This window comes from Ovis canadensis, chromosome 4 (genome assembly GCF_042477335.2).
Source record: "Ovis canadensis isolate MfBH-ARS-UI-01 breed Bighorn chromosome 4, ARS-UI_OviCan_v2, whole genome shotgun sequence".
NCBI classification, from domain to species: domain Eukaryota; kingdom Metazoa; phylum Chordata; class Mammalia; order Artiodactyla; family Bovidae; genus Ovis; species Ovis canadensis.
Genome location: NC_091248.1, coordinates 47,651,409 through 47,674,621, shown reverse-complemented (window position 1 = coordinate 47,674,621; position 23,213 = coordinate 47,651,409). Strand labels below are relative to the sequence as shown.

At 42.5% G+C, this 23,213-nt stretch overlaps 1 protein-coding gene across 2 annotated transcripts in view; it reads right to left on the bottom strand.

Annotated features, from left to right (window-relative positions):
* Window positions 1-18,551: 18,551 nt before the first annotated feature.
* Window positions 18,552-23,213, bottom strand: part of ABCB1 (ATP binding cassette subfamily B member 1) — a 103,485-nt gene continuing 98,823 nt past the window's right edge. For both annotated transcript variants that reach the window (XM_069587717.1, XM_069587718.1), the window contains 2 exons: window positions 20,029-20,175; window positions 18,552-19,166 (listed from right to left, as the gene is read on the bottom strand). In XM_069587717.1, coding sequence (XP_069443818.1) covers window positions 18,963-19,166; window positions 20,029-20,175 — 351 coding nt within the window. In that variant the 3' untranslated portion in view covers window positions 18,552-18,962. The remainder of the gene's footprint in view (window positions 19,167-20,028; window positions 20,176-23,213) is intronic.

Genomic DNA, 23,213 nt, shown 5'->3' with positions numbered 1-23,213 from the left:
ACCACTTCCCACACCTAGTATACTATATAATGTATGAAATGGCTATGCTTGCTATTTAGTGTCACCTCAGTAATACATCAGACTCAAGGAAAAAAAGGTATTTTTCTCTGCTTTATTCAATGAGGTAGCCAACATTTGCTACCCATACTTACTAAGTACCAGACCTTGTGCAAGGATTTGAGGACATAAAGAAAAACAGGTCTCAGCTCCTGCCTCAAAATGAACTGAGAATATATCAATACAAAAATCAGATCTCTATAGTGTTTTATAAAATTATGAAGCCATCATACACAGGTATCACTTCATTCAAATCTCAAAAGAAGAAGCACATTCAAGGTAAACAAGTGACGTGGTATTATTCTCAGTTTAAAAGTGAGGAAATTGCAGTTCCTAAAAAGTGAATGGCATTAGGACTCCCTGGGGAAGACTTGTGCCAGCAGAGTCATGCCTATCTCTGTATCTGTCCCCACAGCACTTGAAGGTCATTAAATGTGTACTGAATAGATCCATACCTTTAAGCTGAAGCATAAAAGATTTACATGTAAAAAAGAATGCCTTACAACTAAGAGCCAAAGGGAAGAACAAACTCCATCTACCAAAGTATTTTAAACTACTTAATATTTTGTATATTTTATATAATATTACATTGTAATAATAGAATATACTATTTTATCTATATTATATTTACATGTGTATTAATTTGCGACAGTTTTCTCTGCAGAGAGCTTGATGGAATTGGGTCTCTGTGCAGTGGACCTTCAGCTTGACGGTAATATTCTCTGCAGTGTTTCTCCCACTATGTTGTATCTGTGGAGAACAATTCTCTGACTTTTCATCTCTGAAGATAGACTGTTAGATGTTATTTACATGTCACCACACTTCACTGGTGCTTCACTAGTAGCTCAGCTGTTAAACAACCTGCCTGCAATGCAGGAGACCCCGGTTTGATTCCTGGGTCAGGAAGATCCCCTTGAGAAGGGATAGGCTACCCACTCCAGTATTCTTGCCTGGAGAATTCCGTGGACAGAGGAGCCTGGAAGGCTACAGTCCATGGGGTCACAAAGAGTCGGACACAACTGAGCGACTAGCAGTTTCTCACTTCACTACATTCTGTTTCCAAATTTCCTGCCACCGATACCTCTGCTTAAATCTTCCATCTTCCTCTCCAGGTTGATAGAGTATAATTTCTCTTGTCTTCACTGCTTTCAAACCATGTTCAATCTTACAATTTTCTCCCAAAATTCTTTTCAAAAACCTTCTTATCTGCTTGAAAAACAAAAATTCCTCTCCACCTCTGACCTCTTATCTCCTAAAAATCCTTCCCTTTTGGTCTTACTTTCCTTTGCTCATTATAAAAGTCATCTAACTTGGCTCCAGCACTTTGGAAGGCATTTGTAAGATGTTAAGGATGAGGGTAATGCTGATTTCCAATGTAACTGGCTTTAATGGATATTTCCAATGATCTCTTCCTTGCCTATTGTGTGTATGTTCAATTGTGCCCAACTCTTTGGGATCCCATGAACTGTAGCCAGACAGGCTCCTTTGGCTGTGGAATTATCCAGGCAAGAATACTGGAGTGTGTTGTCATTTAGAGATCTAACCCACATCTCTTGTGTATGCTGCACTGGGAGGCGGATTCTTTACCACTGTGCCACCTCGGAAGACTGAACTCTTCCTTACACCCTCTTAAACCAGGGTAGACTTGCAAAGGTATGACAGAAGTTAAAATTTAAGTAGTTGGGAAGAAGCATCATTGCTGATCACCAATGTCATATCATTTCCTCCAGGATAGAGTAATGGCACATTGAGAATGCCCAGGTCTCATTGCCTCATGGAATTCTGTGCCCTGTGAGGATTATGGTAACAGTTGGGTAGACAGGAAGGGGTGCAGGGTGTCAAGGTTGGAGAGTGAATGAATAAGCCCCAGCTAGGGTCACTATGCTTTGGGTCATTAATGTTGACTCTTAAGTTTATTCTAAAACTGCACATTTTTAAAATATTATACTTCATAACAGATTAAAAATATTTGTTCATATCATACTAAAATACCTATGGATAACATAACAAAGAAGAACAATAACATTAAGTTTGCATTTGATCTTAGTTCTCAGTGACTCACAGCACTATTTCCTAGCCCTAAAATTGTGGCATCTTAAGGGTTCTTCAATCATGTTAGAGAGTATTGTGAGACATTCAGAAATATACCAAAGCAAAGTAATATGGGTTTGCAGTCATCTCTGCAATATTTTTGGAACTCTACTAACATTCGGTAGAATCTACAACTCTCTTTATCTCACTCTTTTGCTACTTTAAAACTTTTAATTTTGAGATGCTTATAGATTCACGTATGGTTGTAAGACAAATACAGAGAACTCGCTGTATACTTTTCTTAGCTTTCCCAGTGGTGATATGTTTTATTTATGTATCGAAATTGATAAGGGATATTGGTCTGTTGTGTGATATTCCATTGAAACTTGGACATCTGAGGTATTCTGTTGTGAGATTCCAGACCTTACTGAAACCTTTTGTTCTCCTTGATTTGAGGACAGTGCCCCACCAGGGAGAGGGTGTCATTCTTCACTTGGTTTCCACTGACACTGAGGTGGGAGGGGCTCCTTGTGGCTGCAGAGCAGAGGCAGCGGGGCTGACCCCCCACTAGGCCTGCACTGATACCCTCCTGGCTTGGCAGAGAGGGAGTGCATTGTTACAGCTCTCCACGTGGTCTCTACTGACACTGCCATGGGGAGGTAGCCTTGCTACTGTCAACATGAAAGTCCTGAGCCTCCACTAGGCCACCTCTTCTCAAATCCCAGAGGGGACAGGAGAAGGTGCCTCATCACTGCTAGGTAGGGATGAAAAGTCGGCTCCCTGCTGGCAGGCAGTGAAGCTGGGGTGCACTTGTTACAGCCTCGTGAGGGTGGAAGTCAAGGTTTGCCACTCAGTCTTTCCGGGCATGGGTCTGGAGAATGCCATAGTTTTTCCTGTGACGTCTGGCTAGAGTAGAGGCTGCCATCTACACATTTTCTATTTTGCTGGGCTGCCCCTTTCCTGGTCCTTTGGCTAGAGAGCTGGCTTTTACTGGGGCTTTTTGTCTGTACACACTGGCATTTCTGGGTTTTCATCTTCTTCAGCTCCAAGCTGACATATATAAGGCAAGAAAAAGCAAAACAAGACAGAAATATCAGACAAAAAAAAAGAAATAAAAGATATCAAAATTGGAAGGAAGAGGTAAAATTATCATAGCATACAGATGATATGATGCTCTATATAGAAAACTCTAAAGACTCTACATGAAAAATATTAGAACTGATAAATGAATTCATTAAGATAGCAGATTCAAGATTAATATGCAGAAATCGGTTGTATTTCTTTACAGTGATATGAACTACGAGAGAAAGAGAGAAAAAAAAAACACTCCCATTAAAATCCCATTAAAAAAATATCTAGGAACAAATCTAACCAAGGATGTAAAAGACTCATACACTGAGAACTGTAAAACATTGATAAAGGAAATCAAATATGAATCAAGAAAATGGAAAAATAATCATGCTCTTGGACTGGAAGAAATAATATATGTAGTTAAAATGGCCATACTATCCAAAGAACTCTACAGATTTAATGTGATCCCTATCAAATTACCCATGACATTTTTTTTATAGAACTGAAACAAATAATTCTAAAATTTATTTGGAACCACAAAAGGCCCAGAATTGCCAAAGCAATCCTGAGGAAAAAGAACAAAGCAAATCTATGGAACAGAGTAGACAGTCCAGAAATAAATCCACACACCTAAGTTCAATTAATCTTCAACAAAAGAGGCAAGAATGTAAAGTGGGAAAAAGATAGTCCCTTAGTAAGTGGTATTACAAAAGCTAAGAGCTGCAGTTAATGAAGTTAGAATACACCCTCACACCATACACAAAAATAAACTCAAAATGCCTTAAAGACTTAAATATAAGACATTACATCATAAAACTTCTGGAAGAGAACATAGGCAAAACATTTTCAGACATAAATCATAGCAGTGTTTTCTTATGTCAGTCTCCCAAGGCAGTAGAAATAAAAGCAAAACTAAACAAATGCAACCTAATCAAACTTACCAGCCTTTGCTCAACCAAGAAAACCATAAAAAAAATGAAAAGATAACTTATGGAGTGGGATAAAATATCTGCAACCATGCAATATGGTTGCAAATTTTATTATTGGTTGGTTAAACCAAGCAACCAACAAGAGCTTAATTTTCAAAACATATAAACAGCTAATAAAACTTAATTTCCAAAACATATAAACAACTAATAAAATCAACAATATTACTGGTTGATTAAATCATGAAACCAACAAGAGCTTAATTTCCAAAACATATAAACAGCTAATAAAACTTAATTTCCAAAACATATAAACAGCTAATAAAACCAACAATATTACTGGTTGATTAAACCATGCAATCAACAAGAGCTTAATTGATTTCTGAAACATACAAACAGTGAATAAAACTCAATAACAAAAAAAACAAACAACCCAATCAAAAAATGGGCAAAAGACCTAAAGAGACATTTCTCCTAAGAAGACAAACAGATGGTCAAGGAGCACATGAAAAGATGCTCAACATCATTAGTTATTAATGAAATACATATCAAAACTACAATGAGTTATTACCTCACACCAGAATGGGCATCATCAAAAAGTCCACAAGTAATAAATGCTGGAGAGGGTGTGGAGAAAAGGGAATCCTCTTGCACTGTTGGTGGGAATGTAAATTGCTGCAGTCACTATGAAAAACAGTATGGAGGTTCCTTAATAAAATTTAAAAATAGTTACCATATGATCCAGCAATCCCATGCTATGCTGTGCTTAGTTGCTCAGTCATGTCCAACTCTTTGCAACCCATGGACTATACAGCGCACCAGGCTCCTCTGTCTATGGGGATTCTCCAGGCAAGAATACTGGAGTGGGTTCCTCCTCCAGGGGATCTTCCTGACTCAGGAATTGAACCAGAGTCTTCTGCATTGCAGGCGGATTCTTTACCAGCTGAGCTACCAGGGAACCCCCCAGCAATCCTACTCCTGGTCATACATCCAGGAAAGACAAAAGCTCTAAATCAAAAGATGCATGCACCCCGATGTTCACAGTGATTTTTAGCCGAGACATGGAAGCAAAACAAATGTTCACTGAGCGCTGAATGGATAAGGAATATGTGGTAAACCTATACACAGAGGATATTACTCAGCCAGAAGCAGAGAGAGTGCCATCCGCAGCAACACAGACGGGTCTAGAAACCATACTAACGGAAGTAAGTCAGACGGAGAAAGGCAAGTATTATGTCACTTATAGGTGAAATCGTAAAAACGGTACAAATGAACTTATGTACAAAACAGCAACAGACTCACAGACATAGAACACAAACTTATGGTTACCAAAGGGGAAAGAGGGGAAGGGTAGATTCAGAATATGAGATGAACAGATGCACATTACTATATACAAAATAAACAACAAGGATCTGCTGTTAGCAGAGGGACCTATATTAAATATACTGTAATAAACTGTAATGGAAAAAGAATATATACATGTATATACATATGCATGACCAAATCACTTTGCTCTACATCTGATATGCAACATTATGAACTATACTTCAATTACAGAAAAACAAAAATCCCCACAAGCCAAAACAGAAATGAGGAACTCACCACCATGTCTTTCTTTGGATTCCAAGTTCCTTGGCATGGTTGTCTTCTCTTCACTTCTCCGAGTATTCTTATGGTTGTTTTATAATAATGTTCTGTGTTTCTAGCTGTACTTAGCAGGACGAATAGGGAAAAATATGTCTCCTCCATCTTCTTGGAAATTGCTGCTGGATTTTTAAAATCCATTTTCTCTAACTGGATGCCAAGGCAAAGGAAGATTGTGAACCAAATGAGCCAGTCTTTCTATTCGTTCATCAGTAGAAAAAGGGATATGAAGTATTAGATTGAAAGATTTCTCTGACTTATCTGCTCACTCTCCTCCTCCACACTCTCTCACCTTCTTAGTAGATGATGATGGCTACTTACAAAAATCTGTTTCATATGTAAAATATGCAGGTAGGTGGATATTTCCTGGCCTTAAACTTACTCTATAGTAAAATATGAAGTCAAATGCTGACAATTATAGGGCTTATCAAAGTAGAACAATGAGGTGCCACTAAAAAAACCAGGGTGAGGACTTTGCTGGTGTTCCAGCTAAAGTGGCTAAAACGCGATGCTCCCAGCGCAGGGGGCTCAGGTTCCATCCCTGGTCAGGGAACTAGATCCCTCACGCCACAGCTAAGAGTCTGCATGGCACAACTAAATATACTGTATACTGCAACTAAGACCCAGCACAGCCAAATAAATAAGTATACATATTCTTAGAGAAACCAGGGTACAAGATCTTCATAGTTTTATGTTATGCTCTATAATACTGCCTTAATTATTCTAACGTCTTTTTCTTCCCACTAGACTGTGATCTCCTTAAAGAAAGCAGATGAACTAAATTTACCAGCACATTGCAAGCATCTGATAATCACTCTTCTCTACCTTCTCTCCCACTTCTCTTCCACCCCCAGCTGGTTCAGGAAATACAGAAAGCCCAGAGGAGAAACTACATCCACAAATCATCTGGGCTTAAGGGCTGGGGGAAGACCTCTGATTTGAAATCCAAGCGCCATCAATCAGTCCCTCAAACTAAATCTCGCAGGAAGTGCGGGTGACCTCCCACCCACCACACACATCCTGCAAGATTCTGACACAACAAGCGCTGATGGATGAAAAGCAAAGGCTGACGGATCCTGTCTTCCATGTCCCTTCTCTGAGAGTTCTGACCAGTTTTGTCAATATTTGTTCAATAAATATTTATGGAGGTGGAAAAGGATGGATTTTAAAGAGCAAGATTTTCCAAACTGTGACCTGAGGAGCCCACCATGTGCTTAGATAACAAGGGTTCCCTGGCCACGTAAGTTTAAGAAGTGCTGGCTACCAGGCTGCTGTCTTGGAGGTCAGGAGGATACCAACGTTTTGAGAGTTCTATAGTAACAGGTCATTTAGCTTTTTTAAGATACATTTCTTTCCTCCACTCCAAGACCACAATATCCATTGAAAATACAAAATTCATATTCTCTAACCTCATGCATGAAGCTCTATCTAAAAGAAATAATTCTAAAAGTCCAAAAGCGGGGAATAATACAGAAACAGATAAGAGTGGAGCCTGGGAAGGAAGAAGCTATGATCCAACTGAGGCAACAGGCAGATAAGGAAGCACCGGGATATGTGGTGGAACAGATTAGGTAGGATTCTAGACTCACAACCATTATGGAGAAGGTTTTCAGAAAGCAATCATTACCTTGTCTCGAACGGTGGCTTCTTTTTGAATAGCTGTAACTGTCTTTTATCAGTTGAAGTCCCATGGAGTGGAATGGCACACTCTAATTAGGATATTCAAGGAGGATTTAACACAGTGACTATTTACAAAGGTATGAGCAGAACATAGGGTATCATGGAGACACCGGAACGGATAGGACGTATGTTGGGGCCATGCAAATGGGTGGGGGGATGTTGCCCAGGCCAGCATGGGTGAGGGGAGGGAGGAGGTACCAGATCACTTATGAATGTCACGTACAGAAAACTGCTTTGAGAAGGGCAGTGATCCCCTCCAACCGTACCCCAGGTTTTCCTTTAGCTGAACCCACAGAAGTCAGTCTCCCAGGGCGGAAAGGCATGTGGAGAGAAGGGAGGACAGCAAACACACAAGGGTGAAGGGAAGAATCTGGCGCTTGTCTCAAGGGGAAGAACCTGGAGACTGGCGACTCTGCCATCTCCTGCCCAGCTGTGCCTACTCATGGTGCACACAGTGCTCTGCAGAAGGCATGCACTAGGCCAAGACCCTGACTGAGCACAGACAAGATGTGCAGATGGCAAGATCAAGCGCTCGCTGTCAGGCATGTTAAAACCTGATAACCAGAGAAGGAAAGAACCAACTAAAATATATTGTGAAACATAGAAAGGTGTAGAAAGCATATGGTAGGTTGATGCCGAGAATTTGCAAAGCTAACCTGTGACCTTGCCCTTGATATGCAATGCTAGTATGTAAAACCATCAGCCAAAGTGGGCTTTCTGGCATAAATGCAAATTTTGAGAATCTAAAAGGTACTTGAAATTTAACTCCATCCATTAATAGCCAATAAAAATTTTAGCTGCTCCAAAAAATTTCCTTCACAATTGAAATACATGCTAAAGATTTATTCATGAATTCAAACTTTCATGAAACATCCAGTATTTTGTATTGAGCCTTTGACAGTCTTAAGTATTTGTTCTCACAGAGGAAATCCATAAAGTTGTTTTTTCAACTTTAACCCAACCATTTCCCTTTAGCATATCGCTCTCTAGGTTCTATTTATATGTACAAGTTCCAGACCTGGGCTCCCTGATTCCAAACAATTTCACACCATTTAAAAAAAATTAATTCATTCATTTTTTATTGAAAGGTAATTGCTTTACAGAATTTTGCTGTTTTCTGTCAAACCTCAACATGAATCAGCCATAGGTATACATATATCCCCTCCCTTTTGAAGCGCCCTCCCATTTCCCTGTCCATCCCATTCCTCTAGGTTGATATAGAGCCCTTGTTTGGGTTTCCTGAGCCATACAGCAAATTCCCATTGGCTATCTATCTTACATATGGTAATATGTTTAAATGTTATAGTCTAAGGAAGCAGATTATTGTGGCCTTATAGTGAATAGCGAAGTCGCTCAGTTGTGTCCGAGTCTTTGAGACCCCATGGACTGTAGCCTACCAGGCTTCTCTGTCCATGGGATTTTCCAGCCAATAGTCCTGGAGTGGATTGCCATTTCCTTCTCCAGGAGATCTTCCCAACCCAGGGATCGAACCCAGGTCTCCCACATTGTAGACAGATGCTTTACCATCTGAGCCATCAGGGAGCGTTTCCCAAATAATTCAGGTAGGTTCAGCCGTAGCCTGGCAAGGACTGCCAGTCTTCCAGGCAACACAGACCATGCATGGAAAAATGACTTACTGCCCGAGTCATTTATTTAAAGACCATCCATGGGAAAATGACTTATTGCCCGAGTCATTTATGTAAAGTCTAAAAAGAGTGGGAGCAGCAGGGTCATTGCCCACACTGACAGACATGCTTTGCATAAGTGGAGATTGGATAGGGACAATGGACTCTTTGAAGTGTTAGTCACTCAGTCGTGTTCGATAATGTGCAACCCCATGGACTGTAGCCAGCCAGGCTACTCTGTCCATGGAATTCTCTAGGCAAGAATACTGGAGTGGGTTGCCATTTCCTTCTCCAGGGGATCTTCCCAACCCAGGGAGTGAACACAGGTCTCCTGCATTTCGGGCAGATTCTTTACCGTCTGTGCCACCAGGGAAGCCCAATGCACTCTTTGGGAAATGCAAAAACTGTCATACTCAAATTCTGATAGGACAGAAAAGCTTCAAATGCCGTTGTTTAATGATAAAATACATATTAGAAGTATGATCTTGATAACATTGTTTAGTTTTCTCTCTCTCTTCACTAGAATGCAAAAAACAAAAACAAAAACAAACAAAACCCTCTTCCCCTCACCTTGCCTTTCCCCTCCTTCCCAAAAAGAACAGTGTGATTTCTGGCCCAAGATGCTAGGATGCTGTGGCCCCTGACGCTTGCAGTTGAAATATTCCGATAGCAGAAGCAGTCCTGCAGGTTACCCACATGTGCAAGGGTAGCGAGCTAGCTCTCTATTGTGTGTTCGTGTTCTTTTCTTCCTTTAGGTAAGGAGTTTGTAAAAGGATGATATGTCCATCTGCATAACAGAAATATCAAAGAAGTTAAATCTGATTTATTTCATAAAATCTCACTGCACAGGTACCCTTGTAGGAATGTGGACACCTGAAAGTAAGGCATATCTCAACACTCTATTTTAAACAAACTACAGCAAGAATAAAAATATATCTATTCTGGGACTTCCCTGGTGGAGCAGCGGGTGGGAATCTACCTGTCAATGCAGGGGACATGAGTTCGATCCCTGGTCCGGGAAGATCCCACATGCTGTGGAGCAATTAAGCCCCTGCCCACAACTACTGAAGTCTGTGTGCCTAGAGCCTGTGAACCACAACAAGAGGAGGCCCTGCAGTCATAAGTCTACACACTACAAATAGACAGTAGCCCCTGCGAGCTGCAACTAGAGAAAGCCTGCACACAGCAACAAAACATAAAAAAAAAATTAAAAAAACCCAAACACACAAATAAATAATAGCAATTGTGCCATTAAAAAAATAAAGCATTAAAAAAAATTATACCTATGCTGGCACACCTGGCCCTTCAGGCTCAGTTCCTGGCTTCCTAGCCTCATCCCTGTGGTGGCCACCACCCACTCCTCCCAAGCCAGCACCTGAAACTGACCGTGAGTCACTTCCGATGCAGCCTTCTGGGATGTGCACACCGCTCTCTCTGTGCACAGATTTCCTCTAGCGTCCATCTGACAAGTCGAAACTCAGTTCTCCAAGAAACTTCTTTAACCCTCAGAGCACTCCCAAGAGAAGTGCTGGCGTTCTGTTGAACTTCCCCAAAAGTCTTGTGTAACGGCACCTACACATTACTAACCTTGTTTCCTGCCTCCTTGAACTGTGAGCTCCTTATCATTGTGCTCCTAATATCTAGCCCATAGGCACTTAAGTAATTGTTAGGTGAAGAAACACAAAACAGAACTTTCTTTTCATACAAGAGAACAGCTGGCCTTGAAGAGCATGACCTGAAGGCAACCAACATTATTATTATTGTTGTTTTTGCGATATTCTGTCTGATAAACATTGTCCTAAATATCATAACATCCAGTGTTCAAGTAATCCAGTGAGGTAGCTATTGAAATTCCATAAGGCCCAATGAGGAAATAAAGACTTAGATACAATCAGTAACTTGCCCAAAGAATGACATGTGTAACAAACAGCCAGCCAGGAGAGAAACCCAGGTTTTCTGGCTGGAGAACCTTGATGCTTCTCCACAGAACAACCGACAATCAATAAGAGGGAAAACATTTAAATTGAGCTGCCTAGCACAGAAAGCAAAAATGTTCCATTTCCAATTCAAAGGTCACTTTTCCTTATGACCCAAACTGGCTCTTTTGAAAGAGTCCTGGTGAAAACATTTCATCATGTATCTTTGCCTCTCACACACATCAGTGAGCATTCCCGCTTTTCTCTGCTCTCCTGAATCCTCCTGACGCCAAGAGCAGAGGTCTTTCACCTTGGTGTTAAAAGTTCCAAGTGGGACAAAGGACTACAGTTACAGACGGCACTCCTGAAAATCTCGTCTGATCTCTTTTCTAAGATCAACAGATCTTTTGTTGTTTTCACTTAACAGATATTCTTAGTGAGGACTTCTAATGTGCAAAATGCTGACTGGGGTGTTGTTACAGCCTACAGGATACTTTTGAAGTTTTCAAGAGTTAAGGTAAGTGAAAGGCTTTCCAACTCAGAGGGCTATTACTCGCTCTAGTTATCAATTGGTTTAAAATACTGGTTTTTATGACTCATGGTTCTGTGGATTGACTGGGCATAGCGGGTGGGTCTCGTCTCATGAGGATGCAGTTAGGTGCTAGCTGGAGCTGGTCATCTAGAGGCTTGAATGGGTTGCAGTCTGTGGTACCCCCTCACGTGGCTGCCACTTGATAATGGCTGTGGGCTCTGCTGAGTCACGTCATGTGGCCGGCTCACGTATCTCGGGCTGCTTCCTATGGCACGCTGGCTAGGTTCTGACAGGGAAAGGCAATCATAGCTCAAGATCTGATCCTCAGCTTACCACACTCCCGAACTGCATTTTGTCAGTAGGGCTCCCAGAGGAAGGCGGCAGTGCTTCCTGCCACTCTGCCTGGCTCAGCCAGCTCCAGCCGCAACATCCTGCTATGTGTGCTTCAGGGGCTTTTAAGTAGCGGCTGAAAGGCTCTACTGAAATCAGAGTAGAGGCTGAAATTCCTCCACCTGAAATGCTGTCCCTTCATCCCCAGGGCCTGTCTTCTCCACTCACACCACTTCTTGGGTAACTCATTTTTCATTTTAGCCCACATAATCAGCACCTGAAGAGCAGCAGATCTTTAAGTTTCTCCATATGATTCTATCTTTAACCTTTTGTTGTTAAATAATCATAGACCCACAGCAAGTTGCAAAAATTATAGAGTCCTGTGTACCCCTCATCCAGCCTCCCTAAATAACAGAAGGTCAGGAAGCAACAGTTAGAACTGGACATGGAACAACAGACTGGTTCCAAACAGGAAAAGGAGTACGTCAAGGCTGTATATTGTCACCCTGCTTATTTAACTTCTATGCAGAGCACATCATGAAAAACGCTGGTCTGGAAGAAGCACAAGCTGGAATCAAGATTGCCGGGAGAAATATCAATAACCTCAGATATGCAGATGACACCACCCTTATGGCAGAAAGTGAAGAGGAACTCAAAAGCCTCTTGATGAAAGTGAAAGTGGAGAGTGAAAATGTTGGTTTAAAGCTCAACATTCAGAAAACAAAGATCATGGCATCTGGTCCCATCACTTCATGGGAAATAGATGTGGAAACAGTGTCAGACTTTATTTTTTGGGCTCCAAAATCACTGCAGATGGTGAAGGCAGCCATGAAATTAAAAGATGCTTACTCTTTGGAAGGAAAGTTATGACCAACCTAGATAGCATATTGAAAAGCAGAGACATTACTTTGCCAAGAAAGGTCTGTCTAGTCAAGGCTAGGGTTTTTCCTGTGGTCATGTATGGATGTGAGAGTTTGACTGCGAAGAAAGCTGAGTGAGTGAGTGAAGTCGTTCAGTCATGTCCGACTCTGCGACCCCATGGACTGTAGCCTACCAGGCTTCTCTGTCCATGGGATTTTCCAGGCAATAATACTGGAGTGGATTGCCATAAGCTGAGCACCGAAGAATTGATGCTTTTGAACTGTGGTGTTGGAGAAGACTCTTGAGAGTCCCTTGGACTGCAAGGAGATCCAACCAGTCCATTCTGAAGATCAGCCCTGGGATTTCTTTGGAAGGAATGATGCTGAAGCTGAAACTCCAGTACTTTGGCCACCTCATGTGAAGAGTTGACTCATTGGAAAAGACTCTGATGCTGGGAGGGATTGGGGGCAGGAGGAGAAAGGGATGACAGAGGATGAGATGGCTGGATGGCATCACTGACTTGATGGACTAGAGTGTGAGTGAACTCTGGGAGTTGGTGATGGACAGGGAGGCCTGGCGCACTGTGATTCATGGGGTTGCAAGACTGAGTGACTGAACTGAACTGAACTGAACAACTATAACAGGGCTTCCCTGGTGGCTCAGACAATAAAGAATCTGCTCGCAATGCAGAAGACCCAGGTTCAATCCCTGGGTCAGGAAGATCCCCTGGAGAATACAAAATCAAACCCAGGATGTTGATATTGGTATCATACTGTTATCGGACTACTCTCACTTCATATTTTTTCTTTTACAAAATTATGGACACAACTCCTAAAAGGCTCCCCCTTTATTTGGTGGAGTAGATAGAGCTGGGTCACAGGTCTTATGGTAATCATGGGCTTCCCTCCTCATTTTCTATGTGAAACTATATGGCCTTACTTACATAAGACTACTCTTAATGCATCTTACATTAACCCATCACTTTTAGATCTTAATTTTTGATAAAACAAAAGTAACAGAGAGGAAGGTACATACTAGATTTTAAAAAAACTTAGCAGAAGAGCAGACACTTACTGAGCCTGACTGAGTATATCCTAAGGACAGCGCCAGACAAAAGAACAAAGTGATGCAAAGACACAATCCTTTCCTCAAAAGGTTTATAAGCTAGAAGCAGGCATCTGAAATGAAGATGTGAGTAAGAAAAAGGACTCAGAAACACTTCTTCTCACTGAGACCTGGGAACAAACGGCTGCTGTGTGCATCAGGAAACAGAAACACATTTTGCCCTAAATTCAGAAGTTCATTCTGGTGAACAAAAAAATCATCATCATTGTTTAAAGTTGGACAGAGCTGGGTAATCCTAGGATGGAACGAAGAAAATAAAACAGCTGATTTCAAGCAAACAGCACACAGTGGGACCCGTCTGGGTTTAGTTGGTAACCAGGGACCACACTCTAAAAAACCTTCTACCAAGATGTCACCTTCAAGCCACACGAACAATCTTCCTCCTAAAAGAGCTGTTCACCTCCATCCGTGTCACAGCATTCTCCTGGCCAGTTTCTTCCCCTCCCTCCACCGTTCATATCTAGACTCTGGATATTTCTCATAGCCACCTGTGCTTCCCTCTTCTCACTAGCCCAACTCAGAGCCTCATTCCCCTTCTTTTAAAAAAGTAAAATAAAATAAACGCATCATGTTTAGCTTCCCTGATCTGAGGTTTGTGTTAGTTTCCTAAGGCTACTGTAACCAGTTATCACAACTTTGGTGGCTTCAAATTAGGAAAACGGTGTGAAGGTTTCTCAGAGATAAACACCAGGGCCTTCCCTGGTGGCCCAGTGGCTGAGAAGCCACTTCCAATGCAAGCGACGTGCTCTCGATCCTGGTCGGGAACAAGGATCCCACAGGCTTCGGGGCCACTAAGCCCGTGCACCACCACAGAGAGCCTGAGCACCACAGTGAAGACCCAGCGCAGCCAGAAAACACATTTTTTTAAAAAAAATTAAAACTAGAACTACCACATGATACAGCAATTCCGCTCCTGGGTGTGTACCTGAAAGAAACAAAGTTAGCACTGTATATTCACTGTCATGTTACTCACAATAGCCAAAATACAGAAACGCAAGTACCCATCAAGGGACGACCGGATAAAGAAAACAGTAAATACTTACAATGGAATATTGTTCAGCCATAAGAAGGAAACCCTGCCATTTGTGGCAACACAGATGAATCTGGAGCGCATTATGCTGCGTGAAAGCAGCCATGGGGAGAAAGACATTTTTCGGTAGAATCCTTAGGGTTTTCTGTATGTGTATACGATCCTATCATCTGCAAAGACAAGCTAACTTCTTCCTTTCTGATGTGGATGCCTTTTATTTATTTTCTTGCCAGATTACTCTGGTTAGAATGCCCAGCACTATACTGACTAGGAGTCAAGAGTGGGGACTCTTATCTCATTCCTGATTTAGAGAAAAAGCTTTCAGTCTTTCACCAACGAGTGTGATGTTAGCTGTAGGCTCACGACATATGGCCTTTATTCTGTTAAGGTATATTCCCTCTACGGCTTCCCTGGTGGCGCAGAGGTAAAGAATCTGCCTGGAATGCAGGAGACATGGGAGATGCAGGTTCAATCCATGGCTCAGGAAGATGCCCTAGAGGAGGCAATGGCAACCCATTCCAGTATTCTTGCCTGGAAAATCCCACGGACAGAGGAGCCTGGCAGGCTACAGTCCATGAGGTCGCAGACTCAGACACAACTTAGTGACTGAACAACATATTCCCTTGATATACAATTTGTTGAAAATTTTTTATTATGAAAGGATATTGTATCTCCTCAAATTCTTTTCTACATCTCTTGAGATTATCTGATTTTTATTTTCCATTTTATTCATCTTATTTAATAGAATTAACTTATTAATAAACTACTGATTTGCCTATGTTGAACTATCCTTGTATTCTAGGCATAAACCTCCTTGATCATGCTGTATGATCCCTATAATGTGCTGTTAAATTCAGTTTGCAAGTACTTTGTCAAGAATTTTTGCACCTATATTGATCACCCATATTCATCTGTAGTTTTCTTGTAATGTTTTTATTTGACGTTTTAATCAGGACAATGCGGGCCTTGTAAAATGACTTTGGAAGTGTTCCCTCCTCCTCCATTTCTTGAAAGAGTTTGAGAAAGATTGGTGTTATTCTTTAAATGTTTGGTAGAACTCACCAATGAAGCCACCTGGTTCTGGGCCTTTCTTTGTTGGGAGGTTCTGGTTTACTGACTTAAATCTCCTCACTCATTATTGGTCTATTCAGATTTGTGATTTCTGATTCGGTCTTGATATGGTGTATGTTTCTAAGAATTTATCAGTTTATCCTAACATTATTCAACTTGCTGGCATATAGCTGTTGACAGTAATCTCTTAAGAACCTATTTCTGTGGTATCAGCTGTCATTTCTCTTTCACTTCCAATTTACTTGATTCCTCTGCTTTTATTTCTAGCTAAAGTTCTGTCAACATTGTCACCCTTTGGTGGTATCATGTTTCCTTGATTTTTCATGTCCCTTGAAGTCTGCATTGCAGTCCTCCCATCTGAAGTAATATTCACCTTCTCCTGTCTTTATTAACTGGGTCAGGAGAGAAGTATCTTCCATCAGCCCTGCCAGGGATTCTGAGGCTTTCTGACTTCCTCTGACTGTACCTCATCCACTCTTCTTGCTCCCTCTTGTGGCAGAACCCTTAGGCTTATATGTCTTCTCTTGATCAGCAGTGCATCTGGCCATGTACTGTCTGTCCTCCTCCTGTTTTGCCAAAGGCGGCACTAAAGCTCGTTTGGGGTTTCTCCCTAGCCGGCAGATTTGGCTCAGCGTCCGTGTGTGCTCACCAGTCATCAGCCAGGTCCTGCTCTTGCCACTGCTGTGGGGAGCACACAGGGAGCTGGCCACAGGGTCAGGGGCTATTCGTGGGGGAGGTATCCTGAGCGCTATGGCTCAGATGGTAAAGAATCCACCTGCAATGCAGGAGACCTGGGTTTGAGCCCTGGGTCAGGAAGATCCCCTGGAGGAGGAAATGGCAACCCACTCCAATATTCTTCCCAGGAGAATCCCATGAACTTAGGAGCCAGGCAGTCTACAGTCCATGGGGTTGCAGAGTCGGACATGACTGACTGATTAAGCACAGCACAGCATATGCTGAGCACTGCAGGTGAGGCATCCCCTGCAGCTTCAGGACAAGCTTCTTGAGTGCGGTCAGCTGGACCCGTGTGCCTTCAATGCCCTGAGGGGGCTACCTGCCATCTCCATCTCTCCCTGCCTCCCAGTCATGCAGTCCATGTTTCAGGACTCCGGATGTGGGGAGAGAGAAATGAGCTTCTTTGGCAGCCTCCCGCATGGACTGGGAAGCCACGTGTCACCCACAAGCTCTCACTTTCCCTGAGAGAAGTTGCAGGCTCTCTCTCCTGCCCTGAGCTGGGTCCCCTTGGGGGCAGGGTGGTGCACGCCAAGTGAAGCTGCATCTCTTGCTCTCTCAGTGCATCCAAACTCAGTTTGGGGCTCCAAAGGCGGGCTGAAACGTCTCTTCTGGAAGCCTGGACTTCTCAAAGGCTCTCTGGTCTGTGGGTGACTGCTTTAGACAGTGTTTTCCAGGGGCTACTGGACCAAGGCTGGTGGGGGGCGGGATGGGCTGCTCCAGCCAGTTCACAGGCTATTTCAGGGTCCAGTCAGGGCCCAAGTCTGTATCCCTATTAGTCGACTTGTGGGGAAGCAAGACTCCTCTCAGGTCCCCCTGGCACAGGGTGTTGGATGCCGCAGCTCCCAGACGGTACTTCTGTTCATGGTTCAATGCCAAATTACTGTCGCTGAGGGCAAAACAAAGAGGGCAGATGCCTTATTCTGCCACAAGGCTGATATCACTACTCAAGGGTCTGTCATGTTAATCTGCATTTCTTTGGGACCGTGCACTTTCTTTCTCCAGCGTTTCTTCTGTGGGAGTTTCTGGACCATGTTCTCTTCCCATTTTTCCTTGGAGGTGATGGCATTTTTGTTCCTTTTAAAATTCTTTGTATTTTCAGGATACTAATTGTTTATAATAAATATGGCAAATATTGCTCCCAGCTTGTGCCTTTCAGTCATGTTTATAGTGCTTTTTGGCTTTTTTGTAGTCGGAGCACCATTTTCTGATTGCATTTAAACTTAGGGCACATTTTAATCTGCCACCAGAAGGATCAATTTGGAAGAGTCCAGTTTATTGGAAAAAGTGGTTCAATATCAAAGCAGAAGAATTTTATTGTTAAAAGTGCAAAAAGGAACTTCTTGGTAGTCCAGTGGTTAAGACTCTGTGCTCCCAAGACAAAGGGGCCTGGGTTTGATCCCTGGTCTGGGAACTGGATCCCACACGCTGCAACTAAGAGTGTGAATGCCGCAAACAGAGATCCCACATGCCGCAATGAAGATCGAAGGTCCCACATGCTGCAACTAAGACCAGTGCAGCCAAATAAATACATGCAAATGTTTTTCAAAAGTACAAAAAGATGAAAATTCTGTAAAAGCCAATGACAGTGCAACATAGTCAACATACACGACAGTATATGCTTCACAGCTGTCCATCCTCTGCCCATTTCAGCCCCTAAAATCCTGTATTGATCTATATGACTGGTCTGAGAGTTGGCATAATGTGGAAATACAAGAATCAGCAGGATCAAGTTCAGGAAGAAGCCATATGGCTTTTAGAACCCAATGTGAAAAGGCATGTACAACAGGAACTAATACACAGTTTAACCATTCTTACAAAATTAATGGGAGTTTTTAAGGAATTCCTTTTTTTAAGTGCAGAAATGATCTGCAATAGTCCAAGTGAGAGATGACAGATTTACAGGCACTTCAGACAAGATGACTCATATAAAAGTTTAGTTTTATTATAGGCACTATATGCAAACATTCAGTACTTTTTGCTACTTCTATAATCTTTTAGCAGGGTCGTCAGTTACAATTCGAATAAGGAAATATAAATAAAAATTATACACTTTATTAACAAAATCTACTTTGAATGATTCTATGAGTTTTCTAATGCAAACCCACTGATTTACTCCCGTCGGTGATGCTTCTTTCTGTTCTTTCAATTATAAAGTCTCTGAAGACCCAGAAGAGAGTGGGATGGATCTTCCTTTGTGGCAGGAAATGTTAAATAAGTAACTCTACATAGTTTCTCTGGTAGGTGTTCGCTTTTTAATTTTGATTAACTGCCATATTTTAACGAAAGTACTATAAGACAATATTTGACAGCTTATATGGTCACCGTTCACTAGCGCTTTGTCCCAGCCTGGACACTGACCATGGTGAAATAGATGCCTTTCTGCGCCAGCAGCTGCTGGTGTGTGCCGTGCTCCTTGATTCTGCCATTCTGAAACACCACTATCAAGTCTGCGTTCTGGATGGTGGACAGCCGGTGAGCGATCACGATGCAGGTGCGGCCCTCTCGGGCTTTGTCCAGGGCTTCTTGGACCACCTGTTCAGTAATCACACAAATTACCTCTGGTCAGAATAATCCTTCCCCTTGAATTCCTCCTTCACAACAAGCCTCACTATTAATGTATCCAACGATAAGTGCTTCTTTAACAGTATCAGTTGGATATAATACGTATTTTACAAAGCAAGGGATCTGTTATACTGGAAGATACCGAATCCTAGTTTGGGTTAGTTCTTGGGTAGGGGCTATCTCCAAGTTGTGACTATAAATACAGCCCCTGCAATCATTTAAAAGCATTCAGTAGTGGGCTTAGCCACGCAGTATCCTTCTGGTCTACCACTACAGTTAAGTCAGGAAGCCTAGGCACGGGCCAAACACAGCTTCTTTGAATTTTGGTATTTTTTAAGGTTAAAAAATAATTCTCAGTACAACATTATAAACAACTATATTCCAATAAAAGATTTTTAAAAAAATAAAACTCAATGAGATTATGATTCAGATACCTGAATACTCAACTTTTTCTCAAACTAAAAACAATAGCTAATATTTACCTTAAGGAACAGCCAGGTTTAAACATTTTTCTGTGCTTCCACTTTTTTATACAGTTGTTGAGGAGATGCTGTCAGTAGAGATGGGACCATGCCTCCTGAATGCAGCTTCTTGGATCAATACACAGCGATCCAGGGCTATCTTTTGGAGCACGCGTGCTCTAAGACTAACTGCCTCATTTCATCTTAGTTCTCTTGAATGACAGCTACAGAAAGAGTTTAAATTCCACTGAAAGTAACAAAATTCGTTATCAGCCTGAATTTTGTTCTCTACTGTGGAAGAGAGTAGCGCAAATTTAAACCATCTAAGGACAGCTGCTTCAAGTGTGAATGAGACCAATTTAAATTCTCACCTTTTCACTTTCCGTGTCCAGAGCCGAGGTAGCTTCATCCAGAAGCAAGATGTGAGGCTGTCTAACAAGGGCGCGAGCTATGGCAATGCGCTGTTTCTGGCCACCAGAGAGCTGAGTTCCTTTGTCCCCTACTCTGGTGTTGTATTTCTGTAAACAGGGTTTTGTTATTATGAAAAGCAGAACTGATCAAGCTGTGAGAAAGAGTCTGCTTACAGAAAATAGGATAACCACGTCCATATACACAAAAATGTTGAGGTTCAGAAGCTAAGAATGGGTTGATGGGTTTAACAGCAAAAACATAGCTCTAAATGGCAGGATTAATTTCTCTTCTTGAAAACAGACATTTGTGTCTTAAAAATTATGTTTTAGTGTAGACAAATTAATGTGAGGAAGACTACTGCTGCAATGTTAGTCTCTTCAAGCCTTCTGGTTTCACTATATTTGGGACAAAGACTGGTCAGAGGAAGGAAATTTGATTTTAACAGGCTATGCGTAATAATATAATTGAAGCTCATTTTATTTATGACCAGTAGGTGATGCTCTCTGCATTATTTCAGAAAGTGAGGAAGAGAAGATTCTTAGAATGCTAACCTTTTGCTGTCTGTTTTTATAAGACTATTTCCAAAGCGTCAACAATTTTAATGGATGCTAAGAAATTCTATTTTGGTATCTAACTTGAAAAGCTGAACTCTCCTGATTTACTTTTGTTTTTAGAATTCTCCTGAAATTTTTCACATATTGTTTCCCACAGTAGATCATTAAGTACTAAATGTGATGATAATGACTAGAATTAATAGGGTAAATAAGTGAGAGGAGAAATGCAATGTATAACCTAGAAAACCACATTATCTTTTTTTATTCTCAGATCCTTGCCAGGTTGAAATTTTGTAAACTGTGGGCTCTGATTCTGACATCCAGAGTTCGATTTTAAATCATGTCCTACCTCCTACTCTGTTGGTGAGAATGTAAGCTGGTGCGGCCAGTATGGAAAACAGTATGGAAATTCCTCAGAAAACTAAAAACAGACTTAGCATGTGATCTAGCAATCCCGCTCCAGGGCACACATCCAGACAAAACTCTAACTCAAAAAGATACGCACACCCCTATGTTCACAGCAGCACTATTCACAGTAGCAAGACATGGACGCAATCTAAATATTCACCGGCAGATGAACAGTTAACAAAGGTGTGGTACAATGGACTATCACTCAGCCATAAAGAAGAATGAAATAATACCATCTGCAGCCACGTGGATACAACTAGAGATTATCACACTAAGTGAAGCAAGTCAGAAAGAGACGGACAAATATCACATGGTATCACTTACATGTGCCACCTAAACTATGGCACAGATGAACTTAGCTGCGGAACAGAAGCAGGCTCGCGGACACAGAGAACAGCCTTGCGTTGCCAAGGGGAGCGAGGAGGGGGAGGGACTGAGAGGGAGGCTGGCGTAAAGCAGAAGTAACTATTACATACAGGAGGGATACACAGCAAAGTCTAGTGTGAACCACAAAGATGAAGAAGTAGGTCCTTGGACAGAAAGTAGGACTTAAGGGGTTTTGCCTTTTCTTTCCACATGTAGACACTGAGGAAAAGAATTCTGATGTGTACAGGCGTGTTCTGTGGACAGAGCCCAGAGCCCAGGAAGATGGGTCCCTGTGGCAGACAAAGTGAGAAGAGGAAAGATACATTTCATAAGCTAGATAATAATCACTCTCAGTATTTGTCTTTGTTAACCTCTAGCCCAGTCGTTGTCTAACTGTACCTGCATCAGTTATCACCTGGGGTATTAGAACACAATTTCCTAGACCCCAGTTCCAAGTTTCTGGTGCAGCAGGTCTGGGGGAGGGCCTGAAAACCTGCATTTCTCACAAGATCCCAGGTGACACAGGTACTGGCCCATGCCCAGACTAACTGACCTCATCACTAGTGAAGGGGACTAAAGGTATGCACTGAATGTTCCAGCCTTGGGAAGGGCCCATTATCCACAGACAGGCTAGAAGGTTAAAGCAGGGGAGAGAGGGGACACTGCTTCTTCCTGGGGGACTGTGATGTGTGGTGACGGCAGTGATCCAGAGAAGAGCCTCAAGAAAAGGCAGTCTCGGGAGCAGCCTAGGGCCATAAGGCATTGTCATCTTTCCCCACGAGGAGAGGACCTTCTCTGCCGGTTTGAAGCTGAGCTGTGTTTTCAGGGGGCAATTCCTTATGATAATGAACATAACTTGTGACAATGGGGGGCATGAGACAAGACAGGTCTAGTGTATGTGTGTTGTCGTGTCTGAGTCTTGCAACCCTGTAGACTGTAGCCCGCCAGGCTCCTTTATCCATGGGATTTTCCAGGGCAAGAATACTGGAGTGGGTTGCCATTTCCTACTCCAGACAGTCTAGATGCACTTAAAATACAGGACCTAAGCGGCTTAAGAGAGGGTAAGAGGCTCCATTTATCTAACTTCCTAGGAGGAATTCAGAGGGCACCCATGGGGTAACAGCCCAGGGCGGGCTTCAATATCAGTCCTGCAAGTGGAGGGTGGGACCCATGGAACATGCCATGGCGAGAGATGCCACCATACCACGGACACTCCAGTAACTCACCCTCGCTCAGAGCCTTTTTTCTGAATGGGTCCAGTCCCCTGGCCTGGCCTGATTTCACAGAGAGAGGCTCGAGGCTTGGGGGAGAGCTGCAAGGAGGTGGAAGGAAGGTTCGGAGAGAAATGATGGGGAGGGTCACACCTGCTTCTGTGGGCCCCGTGCCCTGACGTGGAGGGAAAGGCCTCCCAGACGTGTACTTTTTAGTCAGACTGCTCACAGGGAGTCAGGCAGGTGGTTGGGTAGACATGACATAGGATGGGGACGGGAAGTGTCATATAAACACGACATAGACGGGGACGGGAAGTGTCCTGTAATCATGACATAGACGGGGATGTGAAGTGTCATATAATCATGACATAGACGGGGACGGGAAGTGTCCTGTAAACATGACATAGATGGGGACGGGAAGTGTCATATAAACATGACATAGACGGGGACGGAAAGTGTCATATAATCATGACATAGATGGGGATGGGAAGTGTCCTGTAATCATGACATAGATGGGGATGGGAAGTGTCCTGTAAACGTGACATAGACGGGGACGGGAAGTGTCCTGTAATCATGACACAGACGGGGACGGGAAGTGTCCTGTAA